The 21,220-nt window shown below is 37.5% G+C and overlaps 1 protein-coding gene across 1 annotated transcript in view; it reads left to right on the top strand.

Annotated features, from left to right (window-relative positions):
• Positions 1-3,843: 3,843 nt before the first annotated feature.
• The window catches only part of Src42a (Src oncogene at 42A), a 47,061-nt gene continuing 29,684 nt past the window's right edge, over positions 3,844-21,220 (top strand). Inside the window, exon 1 of the mRNA XM_021334849.3 lies at positions 3,844-4,446. Coding sequence (XP_021190524.1) covers positions 4,082-4,446 — 365 coding nt within the window. The 5' untranslated portion in view covers positions 3,844-4,081. The remainder of the gene's footprint in view (positions 4,447-21,220) is intronic.

Below are 21,220 nucleotides of genomic sequence, written 5' to 3'. Positions count from 1 at the left end.
TCTTTGGAAGTTGTTACGGGAAGTCAGAAGCCAGAAAGTCTGACAATTAGGTCGAGGAGGTTAGATAGGCAGTCCACTCCTCCACTCCTTATAAAACACTGGTGCTCAGTTGTATCCGATTAGACTGGAAGCTGACCCCCCAACATACATAATTGGGAAAAGGCTAACGTTCTATAAAAAAACATCCTACATTAAAAATACTAGATTTCCGTGTAAGACCAAAAGCCTCCCTGATAATTGGAACCTCGAAATCTTAATTAAAGAAACGGGCCAAAGACAATGTGTAGATATGTGATCCGGTTTCATGATAAAGGCAGCCTCACAAGTCGGCAACGAGATCGCAAGTTGGGAGAGTCCAAGATAATCCGCTGCTGACTTAAACTAATCCAATCTAGATTTCCCAAATTACTTTTTGCGCTGCATTCTACTAAGGTCATTTGCTAGGATTTCTTTGCGCCACTGGCTATCTGTTGTTACCTCGATTTTAATCATACTACGCCATCACATCATGTTGGGTTAGTAGAACAATTCACGGAACAATTTTTGGCGGTTTTCATTTCAAAAGGGAAGGCTAGGTTCTTTGATTGTTTAGTGGAATATTATTTTAGGTCCTCTATTCAATAATTTAAGGATAATAAGAGATTCAGAACTTGCCCAGAGAAGTATCGTTTTGTTTATACACATATATCATTTTAATATTGATATAAAAGGAGTTCCCTTATCCTTTTCTGAAGTTTTGTCTACACTTAATGAACCATATAGTCTGTAGAAACGATATAAAACAATTTCCAAGTGACTTGCTTGATGCAATAATGTTTTAGAAATCTGGAAAAGTTGTATCTTGTGAAGCTTGGCTGGATGAAGAAACTTTTATTTTTCATAAAACAAATAGGTGTACCTACCTGCTTACGAGGTATTACTATACATTCTTTATGTTAGCTTTGTTTTTTATTTATTGGCTCTCTGATGGTTGTTTACAGTTTTCATAAATCTTTCATACAGGTAAGTATTTACTAAAAGCAACTTCTAAATATTTAGGATTGCGGACGGAGTGTGAGTACATTGTGTGAGTTAATTAGGCACTCGTTTGAGGAATTGTTCTCGCGGCCTTGGATCGCAAAAAGAGAAAAAAAATGTAGTGTTAGTAAGAGCCTGACAATCTCACTCCGTCCCCGAAAACGTGTACGAAAGGTGTCTCAATGAAAATGAAGACCCAAAAGGCAAAATTAATCAAAAAAGTCAAAAAGAACTTCATAATTTTTTGTTGAAATCCTAACAAGACACTAACTTAAAGAACCATTTCCGATCTAAAAATAGAAGAGTAACTTACTTAGGTACCTACGATTCGTATAAATAATTGTACCTGGTCGGCTATACCTTCCGCAGAAGTTGTTAGAATCAACAAGGGAAGTGGATTACTAATGGTAGGTATCCGTTTGTCGGAGCTGTTGAAGTGTTGGCTATATGTCACGACACACATCCTCACACCATGGCCACGATCGAATAAATACTGTCTTCGTTTATTGCTTTACGACGAACTTTCGTACGTGGAAATACTCGTAGACGAGCGAATTACAAGCTTGAATTAAAGTAGATATCTTATTTCACGTTAGCGAGAGTAAATTCGTTGTAATTTTAAAGGATTTAATTTTCATTTATTTGGCTCTTTTAATTGTACTATTATTGAGATTTTGTGTAAGTAATTTCAGTTCTTACGTGGAAAGCACTTTTGTACCGTAAGAGGCGCGAACCTTTTTTAAATTAAATATGCGTAAGACCGTAACTAAACTTACGTGATTTAATTACAATTACGTCAGAGCCACAAAATGGTTGACACATCAATTTGTATGTTAAAAATTCTTCATTACAGGCAGCGAGGGGAACTCAAGTTTGGTTAATTTTTTAGCAGTCAATTATTTGAGCAGTTTTTTTTTTCTAACAAACAACCAACAACATCAATTTTAGAGTCGGGGTCTTATAAATCATAACCCCGTCAAAAAATATCTTTATGTTATAAATAAAGAAAAGAAATCAACTTGATTTATTAAATGAGCCACTGGAAACATTGGAATGGTAATAAAGAATTGACTATAAATGTATTTTCAAATAAATTCTAAAGAATAAATAAAATGAAAAAGTAATATTGGAGTTTTAATCCGATCCGAAGTGACTCTACAAATCAATTTTATGGGATTAAAAAGTTATCAAAATGTTGATGTTTCATTTGTTCAGCTTGAGTTTACCTGCCTTTATTTTTCATAGCTGAATAGAACACAAATTAATAATTTGAGTTTTTTAATAAGTAGGTATTGTTTAAGTTAGTAAAATACATAAAGATTGTATATTATTTCTATGTCTATTTAAAAGGATAATTTAAGCTTGAGGTTAAAAAGCTTATTTATAGCTTTCTGAATTTACAGCAGAAAGGAAAAAGAAAAGTTTACCTACTTATTAGGTGTACTAAATATGGATGAAACGTGCCCTGTTGATTACATCAACACACTACACACAACTCTATCTTCATCGATGCTGGCCCAGGGGATAAAGAAAATCACAAACACTTAGCTACTCGTAGAAAGCAAAGTCTAGAGCGTCATAAAGCTCTTATGCACCAAGTTTATACCCAGATAAGATAATCTACTTAAAAGATTAAAGTTTCACGAACTTGTATCAATTTCTTTGCTGTGTTTCAATTTGCAGTTTCTTAAGACTGCTTAATTCTTGGATACTCGTTTTTAAGGCCACCGTTCAAGAAAATTAATTATGATAAAGTGCTGTTCCAAGCTTCGGAAAATGTTAAAAAAAACAGTGAGCTTCATGAGAACAACGTAGCAAATTTTCTGAGTAAAAATAATAGTACCTAAGTAATATCTAGCTCGGCACGTGATTTATGCTGCTAAATAATAAAATATGTTTTTTTTTTACTATGTTGCCTTTTCTTATTAATGTGTTGCCAAACCTACACATTTAAAAAAAATAATTAGTTAGGTACTAAGGTGTACCTAAATATTATAAGTATCTAAAGGTAATTAAAATAGTTCATGGAATGTCCCATGTTCATGAATCTTGACTTCAAAATTTTGAGAGGAAGTAAGAAAATAGGTACCTACCTAATTGACCAAATAAATGCGGACAAAGTAAAAAAGTTAAGTATGAACCTACATACTTAGGTACCTAATTAGCTAGATCAAATGTGGTTACCTAGCTGTTGTGGCGGTACGTTGCCTATTTGCGAAGACCTACACATAGACATACAAAGTAAGTCCCTACTTATACCTAATTTCAATTCCATATCCAATCTTATTATAGCAATAAAATTCGCGAATTTAAAAGAATGGAAATCCCTTAATGGGATTATTTATACCTACAATTAATACTTTTTGTTTCACAAGGACCGAAGGCTCTGCATATTTCAAAGTGGAGAGAAATACCTACATTCTTAACCTTATTTTTTAAACAAAGTTATTAAATTAAATTGGACCATACAAAGACCTACATTGTATTATTTTGAAAACGCGCTGTTTCGCTCTGTAAAGTGAATTGTAGTGACATCTACTGCCAAAGATGTCAAAATACAAGATAGTGGGTCCTACTTGTTGATCTAAAAGGTTTTAAAAAAATCTTGTAGATGGCGTGGTATCACTAGTTACTACTAAACTTCATAGATGTCACTACAAGATTTATTGAACTTTTCATTTTCCACATTAGATAAATCATTGGAAGAATAATAACCTAATATAAGAGATTCTGTGTCCCTAAGAATTTTATATCAAGGGTTTGCTTATAAAATAATAAAAGTATAATCAAACTTGGGTTTTTCTCTATGGGTTAATTGTATTATCTGTGTTTATTTTTATAAATTGTCTATGGCGCATCAAAATGGCCGTCTGTGGTGATGTCCGATCGGAGTTTTATGTTCTTTGTTTACGATAAAAACATATTATTCGTTTCAAATTTCTGACTTTAATGTGACAAAATAAAATGTTTATAGGTATAGAAACTTTGGACTATAGTTTGGGTTCATACAAGTGTGTGATTTGACATAAAACGAGTGGTACCAGACTCACCTTGTAAAGAGAAAATGGGGAACTGTTTTAGTAGTACAGGAGAAAAGGATTCTAAAAGCAAAAATGAAAGGGCTAACCCGCATGAAGAGGACCCTAGACAGTTTCAAACTCCAGTGCCGACGCCTCCGCCTGATCCAATTAGATCTACGGTAAATCAGGGAACAGATACAAGCGAGGTCCCTCCCACCCGAATATTCGTAGCACTTTACGATTACGATGCCCGTACCGATGAGGACCTTAGTTTTAGAAAAGGGGAACATTTAGAGATCCTTAATGATACACAAGGTGACTGGTGGCTAGCTAGAAGCAAGAAGACCAAACAAGAGGGCTACATTCCATCGAATTATGTCGCACGCCTGCAATCTATAGAGGCCGAACCGTGAGTAATCATATCTGTTTTTTATGCAATCATTTCAATAGTGAGCGGTTCCTGCGCGATTTCTTTTCCTTTACGTGCATTAACCAGTCATACGTGTTTACTGTTGTACATGAACTGAGGCTATAATTATTGGGACAACAAGTATGCATTAATATTAAAATAACCAGGACCTGGTGTTGTCTAGAATGCATTATCTTTTCATAAACTATAACTTGAATTAATATGAAATTATCATCTATTGAAATACACATACACACAATATGTATTTTAGTCAAATCTATAGTTTCCTTGATAATATTATAACATGGATATAAATAAATAGGTAAAAGTGTCAACAACTGATCTGTTCTATCCTGTTATGGTACTCTATGTACAATCCATCAATAAATAGAAAATAAGGACAACAGTACCAGTGAGATGATTCAATGCTTTCATCGAAGTTGGTTTAATCTTATTATATAGAAATAATTCTATTGTATAGACAGCAAATGATATTAAACATATTGGAAACAAGTTGTTTGGGCATGAAACATGTTTCATCAGAGTCTCAAGTGAAAGCATTACTGGTATGCTCACATTACTGCGAGCACTTACACTGCTAATAGACTGTGAACATGACATAGAAAGGTTATTGTTTAAGCTAAAATCACACTTATTCTCTTTTCATACATAACTGCCTATTCAATTTTATGGTTCTCAAACATGCAAATGTACTAGGCACACATAAAAGACGGGAGCAAGCATGTGGTTGTTGTATGACTAATACTAAAAACCAGACTAATTTAATGATTAGGTTATATTAGAAATCTCTTTTTCTGCCATTACTGTGGAATTTCCAAAGCAGTCTTGAACACCTTTTACTTTCACATGGTATTACCATTATCATGTAACCTTTTTTTTCTTGCATATTCTATTCAGCCTACTTTTTGCTGCATAGACCTTACCTTACAACCTTTTTGTTGTTTGAGTCTACTATTTTTAATGTTGGTACTTGAAGTAAAAGTGGAATGAAGTTAATGGTGTAATCAGAAGTGATTAAAAGTCAATTGTAGTGGCAAGTCTTGGCAGCCAATATATCCTAGTTACGAAATAGTCAATGTTTCTAGTTTATAGGACACTGACACTTATAGCTGCCCTCATTCAGAATATACTTTAATTTGTGTGTTTCCATATACTTGATAGCAGTTTTTAACATTATTTGATTGCATTTACGTCATGTAAAACATTGCTGTAATAAACATAGTAGCATACATTGCTTGTAAGAAAGCTGTGGTTAGTATATTTCTTCAGGCTGATCAGTGTCATATGTAGGAAACATCATTTAATCGTTGAATATAAAAGAGTTCTAACTATTACTATTTATGTCTGCGGATTACAAAAATGGTGGATTTTCGTGCAGAAGTACATATGACCATACCTGAAGATGGTTATATGTGCTTCTTTTTACTCAGGTGCAAGAATAACTTCTCTATAGCTGGTAAATTGATTTAAAAAAAGTTATTTTGAAGTATTGAGTTGAAAAAATCCCTCATGTATTTAAGCAGAAATCAAGCACAGGTTAGTTTTGTAAGAAAATCAACCTTTGTTAACATATAAACTCAACATTTAACAATTCTAGGCTGAATAAAATATTGTATGTGCATTCCATTAACACAATTTGTTGCTGGAAAAGTAGGTCACATTTCAGTGTTTCACATACGAACAACACTTTCATAGCTAACAGCGGGGCGTTGACCTCTCACTGAACTCTGATGCATTATGATAATTTGACCCTTTTATGTGCTCTACTACTAGAGCTGAATATTTTACAACATTCCCTTAATATACACAAGATTTATATCTGCAACTAAAAAAAAACTCTTCAGCTTTTTAATAAAAAAGCTGAAGAGTTTTTTTTTTTTGTGTTTGAAAGCGCTATTCTCAATTATTACTGGTTTGATTTGAAAAATTCTTTCAGTATTATAACTAACTAGCTTCTGCCAGCGGTTTCACCCGCATCCCGTGGGAACTACTTCCCATACCGGGATAAAAAGTAGCCTATAGCCTTCCTCGATAAATGGGCTATCTAACACTGAAATAAATTGTCAAATCGGACCAGTAGTTCCTGAGATTAGCACGTTCAAACAAACAAACAAACTCTTCAGCTTTATAATATTAGTATAGATTTATAAATGTGAGTTAATACTAGAGAGCCGCTATCAGAAGGCTAGTGCTTGTGTCATCTATCTATACAAGTAATAAATAAATAGATATATCATAATAATGAAAAGGTTTTATATTGTGTATGAACATGTATGTATGTAAACATAAAGCCTACCAGCATATCACACTTAACTGCTAGATTTAGGTACTCTAAAGTTGAGCCTCGTCACCTAGAAAATAAAATATTATTTTTATGATAAACTGTCAATTTGCTTTTCGAAATTCTTTAGTTAATTATAGTGATATTATGATACTTTCTTAGTTTTAGACATTCGAACTTTCATCTTTAATTAGTTTAATCTGTCTAGATTCCGCCAGATATTTAAAAAATGCTTTTCCTGTGAGCATACCAATATTAAACTAGTTTATTGTAACTTAATTTCATTAGTATAATGGCTGAATTAATTAAACATTTATCTGTTTACACTTTCTACTAATTTGGCGGTCTAATAGCGCCCCCTTTATTGGTAGGAGCTTTTATTGACCTTAATTATGTAGATTAACTTGTTAGGAGTGACAAATTGTTAGTCCTACTAAGCTTACAGCATAGACATTCATAACTTCGTTAATGAGAGTTTCGCTCGAAATCTACTTTAATTATATTTAGATTGAATGTAGAGAAAAATATTAAGTGATTAAAAAATCTTGTAATGAACATTTCCGTTTTAGACTTAATATTTCTGAGGAGCTTGTGGATAGTACCTAACAGTGAGTCGACCCCAACATAGTTGTGAAAGAGCTAGGCAGATGATGACTAACTTAGATTTATATATATTTTTTATCGGGAAGATGAGACGATAAAATCCTTCATAGATCTCCCCCTTTTTTTTCAACCGAAGCCCTTCACTTGGTACGTAAGCAATCCTATCATTCTCTATCCAGCGGATTTCCGGATGAATTAACATCGTTTTATTATTCTGTGATACATACTTAAAAAAACCTATATCTAATATGATGCAAAAATTAATCCGTACACATACTTACAAATCAAAATGGAAATGAGGGTGCAGCGTGAGAGTCTGTCAGAGTTTTAGTCACTAAAACCTACCATGTTTCTTCTGGAGCCCTTCCTATCAGAGCCACAGTAACTGAACTTGAAAAATCCTGCAGCATCTGCGCCCTCCTGATTTGAATATCTAATCTTATCAATTAAAAAAATACTTTGCAATAATTATAATAGCGAAGTTGTTTAACGTGTACCTACATTTTTTTGCTCCTTGGCCACGGATGAATCAGAATATTCCCAATGCGCATGATTCTTATATCTGTAATATCCTGGAAACTTGCATTGTAAAAAGCCCCATGCAAGAAACATTTCATCGAAAATTCCTTTTTTCTGGTACCTATTCATCCAAGAGTCATACATAACCTTTGCATATCATAAGAACTATCTTACGTAGGCACTCTGGTTGTGGTTATCCGTAATCGAATAACACGAACAATGACGCGGTTCTGAAAATAAGAACAGAAAAACTGCTTCCGCGAAGGAGCTAAGTACTTACCTATTATTTTCGCAATCGTTTCAATTCCAAAAAGAAATCGCAAAAAGCTATTCAGCTGTATATGATCTGGTACCGGTCCATGCTTTATCTACTTTTCAACAACAATAGTCGGAAAAGTCTGGAATTTTGAAATTGCAAGTAATTAAATTAAAAATACATGACATTATGCACTACAACTCTTAACAGCTGTGCATGCAGTAAGACGCTATTAACATTTGAGCAGATTGCTCAATCTTCCACAATAGTAATTAAGCCCCAAAAGGTCACTGTCACCAGAATAGCAATTATAGTTAAATAGTATGCAACCTTATTAAACAAGAAGAATAAGGATTCAGATAGATTGGCTAACAAATAGCCAGACAGATTGGGCAATGTTTTAATATAGGTTAACAGGCTCGATATTTTTAAACCAGGCACCACCTTTTTCCGCCATTCGGAATAAGCTCCAGAATCGATGACCTTATTGTGCTGTAAATAATCTATCCCTCGGTTTAATTTAGGCTAAGTAGTCTAATTGATTTTTACTGTTGTTCATCACTATAGCGAATTAGAACAACGTTTATATTCCCATTTATCTTCCCTATTCGTTTCTAAGTACTTAGAAATGGGAACGATTAATTAATTCCATGGTTACAGCTATTTGTTATTTCGCGCTTTAACTAATAGGACACTGCATTCTGTACACATTGCAAAGGTTATTTAAATAAACATTATGATTTATAGCCATTTTTACCTCATGGCCGACTGTTAAACCGAGTTGTGAAGTTGTAAACTCATAGTTAATATTTTGGGATTAAGACTAACAACTGTACCCTCAGTACAGTATGCTGAGAATATTCAATTCATCATTTATGTCTGTAATTGTCTTAAAATAATAGTCTTCTATCACAGAACAATAACGAATGACAACAAACCCAATTGTGAATTCTTGTATTGATAACTATAAAAAATAGACATTCGCTGTGGGTATTGAAAGGGCAATATTTGACAATGCATATGACTAATAGGCATGGTGACTAAAAAAAGTAATTAGTCCGCCTTTTAGATAAACCTAAAATAATGGACACGTATTTTTTATTTTCTCTCACAAACAAATAACAACGAAGATTCGACATGATTGAATTGTGTTACGTCACTTCTAAGTACACATACGTGATGTCACGAGCCTCCACTCAATCTTTGATGAATTATACCTTAATAAATATTTAATGTTTTGGTAAAATAAAAAATACGTGTCCAATATTTTTGGCGTATCTAAAATTCGGACTAATTTTTACCCTATCATCACGCCTATTTCAGAGTAGAAATTGGGATAATAATATAATGGAAACATAAACGTGCCTTAAACACCGATCTCCCTACAGATAGAATATGGAAGGCATAACATAAGAACCGGTGACACACTGGTTCCAATTGAATGAAAGTGACACAAAGACAGACAAACATGGCCTATGTTCAACGCGAACGCCTAGCAATTTTAAGAAAAACACGGTAAACTGTTAGACAGATATGCTGTAAACCATAGAATTGGTGTATCCGGGATTTCCGTGTCCATAACAATTGTTTTTAAGTATCTATTCTATTGTCAACGCACATAGCACCCAGTTCTGCTTCGGAGATGGGTCGTTAAGGCGCTTTCTCGCAGTCGCCACGCCCAGGCCCCTTGCACCTCGTTTAGATTAGAACGCTATTACAATAATAATTACAAGTGTTTACCACGCTTCTGACTATTGCGCAACAAGCCAGTGGACTCGATGTCGTACTAGAAAATTTGCAAGCGAAAGTAGGCACCTCACTGACGTACAACACTGTGACAGATCATACTTATTTATTTCACATGACCGTTATGATTAATTATCGTTCAAATAAATATTTGTTTTTATTTTTACGTCACGTCTTACGACCACATAATGTTATGTCTGTCGATATTTATTAGCAACATTTGTCATATAATGCACTTCTTAGTTACTTTACTAATAACTCAAAGTAAACGTTTGACACTGTGCTGTCTCGTTATTTATTAGCCTATCTCTTATTTATCATCAGTCACTTACATAATAAGCTAAGTGGATATGTTTGAAAGAAGTACCAACCACGAATGGATTTTATAACCAATGCGATATGCTAACAAGACTTCACAAAATTAATTATTGACAAGAAGAAAGGAATTTTAATCATATGTAAAATATTTCAACGTGATCTGCACAACTCGTTTAACAACGTTCGTTTGATAATATAATCGTCGAGACATTTTTGCCGTGAGACTGATTTGACGGATTTCATTCAGGCTTCTTTTTGTATTCAATGAGTTTTATTCAAATTGATATAACGCTCTAGACAGTTGAACTCACGTTTATCACGATATTATAAGACCGCAGAGTGGATATTGACGTCACAAACCTTTGTGTCGCGTTGTGAGTTGATTGTTTGCTTGCTCCATCCGATACCCCTTTAGCAAAGGTAGTGAATCGTGAAGGACAAACATCAATCACCGTGGAGTACACTATGATCACGCTACTCACAATTGAGCTTCCATAAAATAAAATTATAAGATGTGGTCTCATTAATACAATATGCAGTGCGACATAACTCAAGGCGCGTAACAATGTCCATGATAAAAATTTATGAGATCTCAGATATGGTTTTGACGTCACTAGTTATAGCTTATAGAAAAAAAAATGGTCATTCATAGAAACCGACGTCAGTATGCATCCAAGAATTGCTGGCTTATTTCCATAGTTACCGAGCCCGTATGAAACGGAACTCAATTGTTAGACACTTATATTTGATGGGAAGAAAAGTCACCTTCAGACAGAACGACAATTAAAGTTGCGCGAAAGACGGCCTCGGTAATTAAAACTGCATCGCGTTCCGCACGAGCTGAACGCTGGCTTCACAAACGAGGTCAGCTGCAACAAGCAGCACTAAGACTGTTAATTACTGCTGAATTTTAAGCGGTCCTTGAGTACCCTTGAGACAATACGCGACGTGTTGCTTGACTTGCTTATTTGCACTGAAGTCCGCTGAATCATTGTTACATACACGAAAATAAACAATAGTTAATGCGGTCCGTGTAAACGCGGGGGGCTTACCGGAAAACGTTTCCTAGTCAAACACATAAATTGTATGGCAAATATTAAAATGGCGAGGTTCCTACGCTTTGTATGTGGCTGTCGTACCGCTAACACACCGACGACCAACTAATAGCTATTCCCTAGCTGCAGCTTACTTAACGGTATGCTTGATGACTTGAATAAAACCATTGGAGCCAACAAAACAAACATTTTATCGCTCTTAAGTATTTGAGAACACTGAGAGTTCTGACATGCAGCAGACGTTTTCAATGTATGCGATTATTGTTTTATGAGAGTGAACTTGGAAAATATCACTTATCGTAGCAATCATTCTCGTAAGCAAAGAATCAAAGTAATATGAATAGTGGTGTCGGTCGTATTGGAAGATGTGTTTATTCATGGCGCATGCTTGTGCTGCAGGAAGTTAGCCGGTTCGGTGAATCGGGCGCGACGGCAACCGACATACGACACTGCGCCAGCGCATTCTGATCGACCATTATCAATAAACATTTTACATTTACGCGGACAATAACCACTATCGACACATATATCTGTGTAAATTATTCTATTTATTGATCCTGCAATTCCTAGTTTTGCATATTATTGCGTATTTAGGTCCTTATGAGATGGAAGATGATTGTGGATTCAGTGTCCTCGTAATACAGTACAAATGTCATGTGGGTATATGTAAGGTTTATTACCCGTATATTATGTTAATTTAATGAATGCTTATCGTCTATACTTAATGTAAATATTGCTGCAAAATTTTGAAATAGCTATGCAAAATATTATCCGTTCATACAGAATGAGGAGGTATTTAATTATTTTTAGAACAAGGCCCACTTTATTCAACGTGCTTAGTTGAAAGAATTGGAACTATAGAAAGACAAAAAGCGACCGATTAACCTGACCAAGAAGATGAGTGAGCCGGGGTGTGCTACTAACACTGGCTTCTAAAAACCCACATTTCCTAGTAAAGATAGTTAGTTGGCCGACATCACCGACTTTGGATACAGGATGCATTTGAGTTCACCGCCCTGCTCCCGTCCCTCAAGCGAAGCTAACAACGTTGTAAACCTACACTAGGTGAACATTAATGTGGTTTTAAATGGATACTTAGTTAGGGCGCGTCTTTCTCTCTGCCACACCTAAATACTTGAGTTCAATAGGCAGTTTTTCTCATAGATGTTTATCAATATTTTCTTTTGCATATTATTATGTATCTGCTTTAATTGAATAATTTATTTCTATGGAAATCTTACATCATATGACATACGCGTAGTCAAAACATTGCTGTCTTTCAAAAAGTATACGATCAGTTGTAAATAACTGTACTCGAAATTAGCGTGTGTCCCTCATCACGAAATCCTATCATTGAATGAATTCCAACACAAACAAGTCGAAGAGGTCAGTGACTGGTTGCATAAGGTACGCGAGTAACGTTCACGTGCAGGGCGGATCGTCCAATGTTGATAAGTAGGGTTATAGGGCTTTCAAGATTGATTTAAGAGAGAGCAGTGACCCAGATCAGACGTGCAATTAAGGTCGGTGCAGACGATGTGTCGCGTGTATGTTGCCCCTCATTCACACGTTGAACTAGGCATACTGCACCTTTAATCGTGTTGTCGTGTTACTTACCCTGTACGCTTAGGACTCCCAGAAATATTTTGAAATCAATCAATAAGTATGTGCTAAACATTAATAACGTAATTAAAATGCAATTTACACGTGAGTATTTAAATGTCAAGTCGTAAGCCGGTTGTAACCGGTGATCAGTCCTGTCGCCGCGGTAATGATAGCTTCCCTAATGGTACGAGTGCTGGGGAAAATTCGCATCGCACCGTCGCACGCGCAGACGAACGATTAACCGGCGCCACTGATGTATTAGTCCACGTCACGGATATACTTAACTGCTGTAAAGTATTAGTGTCACCTCCCTACAAAATATTATGTACAGTTTATTTTATGAAGAGCCCAGTAATTAACATGTATCTCAGTTCTTTCCTAGACGTTTCGTTCGTATCTTTCCTGTGTAGCATCAGCCTTTGTCTACAGTTCGACGTTGAACACAACAGGCTATTGTGGCAACATACATGACACCGCGTAGCCGGCCTATTGTAATCATCTAACTTCAGTCATCTATAGAACATCATCAATCGTATCCCATTTTCGTAAAATATTTGCTTGGGCTTTCGAGTGTAAACAAAGCTATTCATGGAATCACAATTACACATCATATTCAACTTTGTATGATATGAGAAATAATTGTCTTTACTTTCTCGTACGATCCCAGTGGCGCCGATGTCTGCAAAGCCTACGATTATTTTTAGATTAGAAATGGCTCAACCGCTTTACGTAATTGCACTAGTCGCATGCGCAGCTAGTTCCAGAGCGTTTGCTGCTAAATATAGTCACAGAGGTGGTGTGCAATTACACCTTATTATCGCATGTTTCCACTGGAAGCTAGGCTGCGTCTTGTCTGCCACAGTTATTACTTACATGTTGCAGTTTCTTTAGAAAGTGTCCAGATATGACGAAATTGAAATGACCATGTTGGGCAGATTACAGAATGGTCGCAAAGTAGTTTCCCTTGCTTTCGAGTTCTGCGTAATGCTGCGTGCGTGCCTAAGGTACCTCCCTAGAGTGCACCAACACTCCACAACAAAATTACTTCAAATTAGGGCAAAACACAGTTCGTAATACATTTGCTGTGTCAACAGTAAGTTCCTAGTATTCATGCGGTGTCAGGTGTATTATTTTGCCGGTTCTTGAAAACCAATTTAAAACGTTATAAGAAGCAGACTTCTTACAACTGTTAATAAATCAAGCATCGAAGCAATTGTGATCGTAATAATGAGACTATATTGAATGGATAATGTTTGAAGACACCTACGCAAGCGCGACATGCGCCCATCCCAAGTCATGGTCAATTTTGTATAGAACACGCCAAGACCGTGAAAACGACTTGACATACATTCTATCTGGTACAGAGTGCCTGCAAGAGATGGCACTTTCAATTATCACTGCACTGATGTACGCACCCACACTTGATTATTGATCATTCTTGATGCAGTGTCTCACTGTGTTATTTTATGAACACTTTCTCTTGTTCCCAGTTTTTTTTTCTCTTGCATACCTATCTAATGATCTCGAATGCGCCTGTCATTCATTACATTTTCACTGTCTCCTAATAAGTCTTGAGTCTCGATGTCGTAGTTGATAATCTTAATTACTAATTTAAATTTAAATGATCTTGAATCGGTAATTCGATTTTAGTTAGCGAACCATGTTGAAAAAAAATCCCACCAATTAGCGTGCGTGGTACGCCTCATGCAGATCGGATCCTGGTAGTACCAGGTGTCCGTCGTCGAGATGTGATGTAAAAGGCTTTCAGTGAATCGTTCGCGTCGTAAATTTCCGCTGACCCAGATATGATGTGATTAGAAACGTATGAACGTCAACGTACAGCGAAAATGATATTTTTTGCTAGTGCCAATTTATCGGTAATGGAGCGTCGTGCACACGAGATGCGATGCGACATCCGCAAGTGAGAGTTCTGCGACTTGTCACCGAAACTGGTATGTGTACCGTGGACCACTCTAATGCGAATGTAATTATTATTGCCTAGAGAGTATTGATATGTCCGGTACGACATGTCAGCAAAAGTGTAAGTGAGGTCGTTCATTAAACCCTCAGATATAAACATCATTCGTCTTACGCCATAAACTACTCATTACGTAGTAGTAATCAGATTTTTTGTCACTTTTTTTTAGACATGTATAAGATAATGTAACACGCCATGAACATAATTAATACGCAGGGAAAGATTCAAAATCTAATCTCGTCACAAAGTTTAGTAATCTGACGTAATCAGTCAGTTCTTGCATTGTAAAATTCTTCTCAGCTACAACCACAAAAAAAATCTCTTGAACAGAATCTCATCTAAATTACTGAGTTTTAGACTTGAAATTGTACAAGCCATTTAATTTTTAAACCATAGTTGCCTCGGTTGATAGTAGCACTTAGTATTTAAAATTTATCAGTGCATCGAACACAGGACTGGACAAAAGTAAAATTATGATCGTTCATAAATTGTGGTACTGTGTGATTACGATCTTACATTAGTTTATTGTTTTGAAAATATTTTCGTTGTTTATTGTGGTGTGGTACACGAAACGGGGGCGGGTCCACACTCCGCCGCCGAGGAAACAGCCTCACACTGAGCTAGGTCGTTCATCGACCCGCCGCGCAGCCGCGCCGCCGCGCACCGACCGCAGATGCGATTGTTTATACACCACCATTATCTAAACACTGTTTTGCTACTCACTTCGTGACATTCCTTTGTAATCATTTTGAAATGTAGGTTAAGGCTTCTCTTTCAAGAAATCGAGAGACTCAACTTTTCACTTCACTATTGTCCTTTGTCCAAGTTGTACAATAGTCAGCCATTGTTGTATTTTCCATTTTGGATCTAAACTCCACAAACTATCGACGCCGTTACGTAATTTTCAGGTGTTTGACCAGAACGACTTCACAGTTATGCATTCATAACATAAAATAAAAATACATAATTCCCTTTACAAAGAAAGATTGTATCCTCGACAGGAGAAACGCAAGATTAATGACACAAGATGAGTGTGCAGTTAGGCTGTAAAGTAAAATATGTTTCGATACGGTATCGAAAATTCATTAAAAGAATCGAATAAATACATAGTTATTATTAATTTATAAACTTCACAGTGATTATTGGATTTCATTTTGTTCTTAAGGAAATTACATTTCTTTGCCGGGAACCACGTGAACCGAGATTTCAAATGTAAGCTACATTTAACTATTTATCTATCATTTCATCTATCGTGTCCCATTGTATTTCATTATAATAACCGTAACTAAATAAACTTAAGATTTCATTCGCAATGTCCTCTGGCGTTGCGAAGTCTTCTTCGACTTGTTTTATTTCAATCGAGGTACGGCCTTCTCTATTCCCTACTTAATCTTCTAAAGTCATTACTCCGCGATACACTGTATTTTACGATGTTGCTTTTATTTTTTTAGTTTTATTTAAAGCTTGGTAGGGAGAATGCGGATCGCAGGACATGCGCGGGCGCCGCAGAGTCGCGCCGCAAGCAACTTTCTACACCCGCGTCTAGAACGCTTTAAACCGTAATCTGCAGATTGACGTACCTTCGAGATGGTTACGACAGGCAAATTAAGTTGCACATTAGTGCTAAAAATGTGCAATTATCTTTGTGAATCTTCCTCCCGAACATTGGTTGGGTCGATGGTGAATTTCTCCCTACTGTAAAACAAAATTCAGATGGAACGGGCCGTAACTGAACGGTAGCTCTTGTGTTATTTATTGTCTATCTAGAGATATAATTATACCTGTAGCACGTAATCATTTCAATACAATGCTCGGTACTAATTGTATACTTCATTTGTTAATTTTCCTTTCAATTTTATAAGCAGCAGTTAATTGTTTACTTGGTTCAATATTTCACACAGCTTTTCTTAGGAAATGACAGCAGTCTTAGGGTGGAAAATGTTTAAAATTCTGACAAGGTTTAACAGGTTTTCCGGAAATATATGTATGCGCGCGAAAATTCTGTGTTTTCCTTGTTTAATATTCATAAAGTAAAAACGTCCGCAACTTTGTTCATCTTATCATCTTTGTGTTTAAAGCAGGGACCATTTTGGTTACCCATTGAAAGGGTTTTTGATAGGGTTTTAACAAAGTGTTGTTTTAGAACCAATTTTATATTTGTTACACTTTTTTACGAAAACCCTTATCAATAGAAAACCTCTTTCAAACCCTTTCGATTTGATACCTGTGTATTCAAAAACCCATTCTTAATGGGTTACACTTTTTTGTCGTAGGACGTTTTGAACGGGTTACCCCTTCAACGACTGTAACAGAGTTACCCATTGGGACTACAAATATTGAAATTTTATATCTCGTGCCTTTACTTTAAAGTTCTAAACTACAATATGGCCGTTGTATCTTGGTGAGTCTGAACATAGGCTCTGCGAACTTTAGCGCATCAGATCGTCGCTTGAGCTGCTGAGGAGTCCGTCTGTCACACATCACCTGGCACTCCAGATAAAGAGATGCGTCCGAGATACCAGAGAGGAGGGCAGAGACGTGAAATTCTTCTGGCTGAGGGCCCACGTGGAAACTCCAGGGAATGAGAGAGCGGACCAGTTGGCCAAGGAGGCCGCTCTGACAGAAAATACAGCGGAGTACAACAAAGTTCTCGTATCGTACGTGAGAAGGAAAATAAGGGGACCATCAGAAAGTGGCAAGCGCGATATGAATCCTGCAGCACAGGAGCGGTCACAAAAGTGTTCTTTTCAAATGTCCTTGCGGCAAAAAGAACACTTAAAGAAGCTGTCCTTACACCGACATACATCCAGATCTTAACTGGGCATGGAGGATTCTCAGCGTATCTCCACAGATTCCAACTCAAAAACAGTCCCTGGTGCGTCTGTGACCCCAGCTGCGATGAAACAGTCTGGCACCTGCTTTTCGAGTGTCCAAGGTTCTGCCACGACAGAATGGAACTGGAACACACGATCGAAACCGAGTCAGTCCACACTAAACACGATCATGGGGAAACCGGCTACTAGGAAACCATTTCTTGCTTTCGCGATCAAAGTAGCCATAGTCGCAGCTGCGGCCAACAAAACGGACCGTATTCCGCGAAATCAGAACAGATCGCCATCTGAAACCAGCGCAGTCACTACACTCGCCACGACCACCACACCTTCAACCATACACACCACCACCATATAACCACATATAACGTCAACAACAACACTAACAACAACCACACAACCGATAACCACACAAACTACAACCATACTCGAAACATCTACAGAACAGACACCTGCAGAACTGACAACCAGACAAACGATTATCATACACTCAACACACACAGAATTAACAACCACACAAAGGACCTACTAACACCAACTCACAACCAGCGCAAACACAGAAATCACCCACCAGTCAACAGTCAGCACCAAGTACCAAGCCCATCGCACAACTTCTGGCATTCGGAGGACACGGAGTGCCAGGCATAAGACTGCGTGGAGTCGCCTTGTTTATGAACAGGGAAGCGGAAAAAATAGGCTTCTGCATAGGCTCGAGTCGAGCTGGAGCTCGAATAACCATTGCACCAGGCCTCGCCGCCCTGTTCAATGATTGCACCACCAAGACAACCAATAAAGGCAGCAAGTACCATGCACTGCCTCAATTGGAAGTAGCCTCTCACCGATGCCGATTATTGCGATTCAAATGCCAGAGGATCACAATACTCGAGCTCACTTCTGCAAAAGATCGCAGAGACAGAAGGAGAAGCGCCAGCCACGGCTCGCACCATAAGCGTAGACGCGATGGCAGTTGGATGGAAAAGGGGTGACGTCACAGACCGCTTCGGCTGTTTAAAAGCCTCGGAACACCATGAGGTGGTAGTATACGAGGACAGAGGGGAAACCTTGAATTTCCATAAAGTCCGCGGAAAGTCCCACGAACGGCGGCGCGACGAGTCCCACGAAAAGTCCAACTGCGCAAAGCAGGTCTGAGAGAGCCCAGCAAAAACGCTCCCATCGGTCAGTCGCAAATCACCAACAGCGAAACAGGAATCAGCAGTGGAGCGGTTTTTCCGAAAAAAGCCCAAAGAGCCCGAGCCGCCGAAGCCTAAGCCTACAAGAGCGGACAAGGGGCAGGTCGCCCACCGACCCTCGCGATGAGTTTGGCACCACGGACCATGTCAAAAGAGCTTTCCTGGAGTACGTTGCGGTTGTAAGGGTCACAAAGGAGGTAAACCTTAGAACTTGCATCAAGATCATGCTGACCTTCCGTCGAGAAAATGAGGGTCTGCTCCGGGTATTGCTCAAGGACGCAGAGGCGGCGGTGGGCGACAACGCCAACTCCCAAGTCATTGCAGGGGAAATGACGGGGTCGTACATGGCCGCCTACAGCGCAAAGAGCGGTTTCGTGGCCCTGGACGAAGAGGCAACGGAGCGAACCGGCAAAATAAAAGTCCAGACGCCACACGATGACCCAATAGTGGTTACCGCCAAATGTACCAAAATCATGCTGGAGGTTAGTATCCTTGAAATGGCACAGACCGTTTCTGGGACCTCAGACACCTCAGCATCGATGGAAGCTTGGGCGGTACCCAATATCAGATGGGTAAATGGGGTGCCGGGGTGCGGCAAAAGTACCTGGGTAGTGAAAGACTTCGACGAGGGGAGGGATGTCGTAGCCACCACGGCAACTGAAGCGGCCAAAGATCTAAGAGGAAAGCTTGCGCACCAATTGGGCGATAGGGCGAAGACAAAGGTGCGCACTATGGCCTCAATTTTAGCCAACGGGTTCAAGCGGGACCAATCCCCAATCCGTTCCTGTCCCATAATCTTGTCAAACTAAGTCCATGTGTATAGAGTATTGTATAATAAAATTATTAATATATATATATATATATACATAAATACGCGGTGGACTCCCATAGTCATAAGACTAGAAGTCAGTAGACATAAGTTTTGTGAGACCAAGACGGCGACAATTATAATTAAGTACAAAATCTTAATAAAAGCGCGGACCCCCAAGTCTGCGGTAAGGTTTTATTAATAAAAAAATAAAAAACTTTAGCGCATGTACAATCGTGAAAAAAACGGTTATTTTCAATTAACCCATGTATTTACCTATACACAAAACAATCAAACACTAATTATAAAATTAAGAATACTAATAAAACTCAACAACAGTAACAACGAAAACTTTTGTAACCGACTGCGCTCAAGAGAATATTATAGACGAGTAAGAAACACTAATGAAAAATTGTAAATGATTCCATTTCAAGGTCAAAATCTATTCCCCTTCTCCAACGTAATTTAAAATAATTTGATTTAAAACCCTTTGAAAACCCTGAAAAACCCTTTCAAAGGGTTATCTACTTCAATTGCATATCATACATGAGCCGGTAACATCTTGTACTTGTTAACTTATTGAAAGGGTTACCCGAACGTTAGGGTTTTGAAAAGGCTATCACTACCAAGAGATAACACTTTTATTGACTGCAGCCATTTAACCTGTAACACTTTCGAAAGAATTAACTTATATTCGGGGTTGTACGGTCCCTGGTTTAAAGTAACGATGTCTGCTCACTAATTGTTATATTATTCTTTGACAAGGTTGTAAAAACAATTCACTCATAAATGTATACTAATAAAGGTAGATAACAACAATAACATCTGTAAATACTTAGCAAGCAAGCAGAACGCTTGTGAAATCTTCAGATTTAGTTACGGCCATGTCTTTGTAGGATTTGTCATTTGCATGTAACCCACAATGACAAAGTTTCAATAAACCTGTGTTTAAACGACACAATATTAATTCGAAAATTCTTGGACACAGTAATTAAATGTTTAATTAATGCACATTTATCTATGCAAGATTTTGCACTAAGTAGGTACAAAATTAATTGATTATAATGATAAAACTTATACCGATAGCCATCAGGCAATAAAATTGCACATCCTTGCCTTGCTAATTAGTTACCTATACAAGATCCTAATGACGATCGAGGTGTTTGTTGTTGCACGTGTCATCACACGCTAACTTGGCTTCTGTTTAAAATAGATGATTACATATCCTTACACTTTTAATATCACAAACATGTGTTTGAACACGAGCTCCTCATGTGCAATTAAGTCGTGCTTCATTTGATTATAATACAATAGCCTCAATTCGAATTACCCGCTTGTTTGCCTGATTAGCTGCATTCAGACGACATGTTTGCTTCCATTTATCAATGCAATGAGTAATCAAACGGTAGCGTTACAATTATAACTTTGCACGGGGGTACGGTTAATAATTTTATGATGCGGAGAAAAAATCGCGCGTCGCGAATTACTCGGGCGGGCGCCATCTCATGGCGCCAGCGCCGAGCCGGCGACGCCGCTGACCGCTTGCTTCCTCGAACCGTGCTA

This window comes from Helicoverpa armigera, chromosome 15 (genome assembly GCF_030705265.1).
Source record: "Helicoverpa armigera isolate CAAS_96S chromosome 15, ASM3070526v1, whole genome shotgun sequence".
Taxonomy (NCBI): domain Eukaryota; kingdom Metazoa; phylum Arthropoda; class Insecta; order Lepidoptera; family Noctuidae; genus Helicoverpa; species Helicoverpa armigera.
This window is presented reverse-complemented; position numbering and strand designations above follow the sequence as displayed.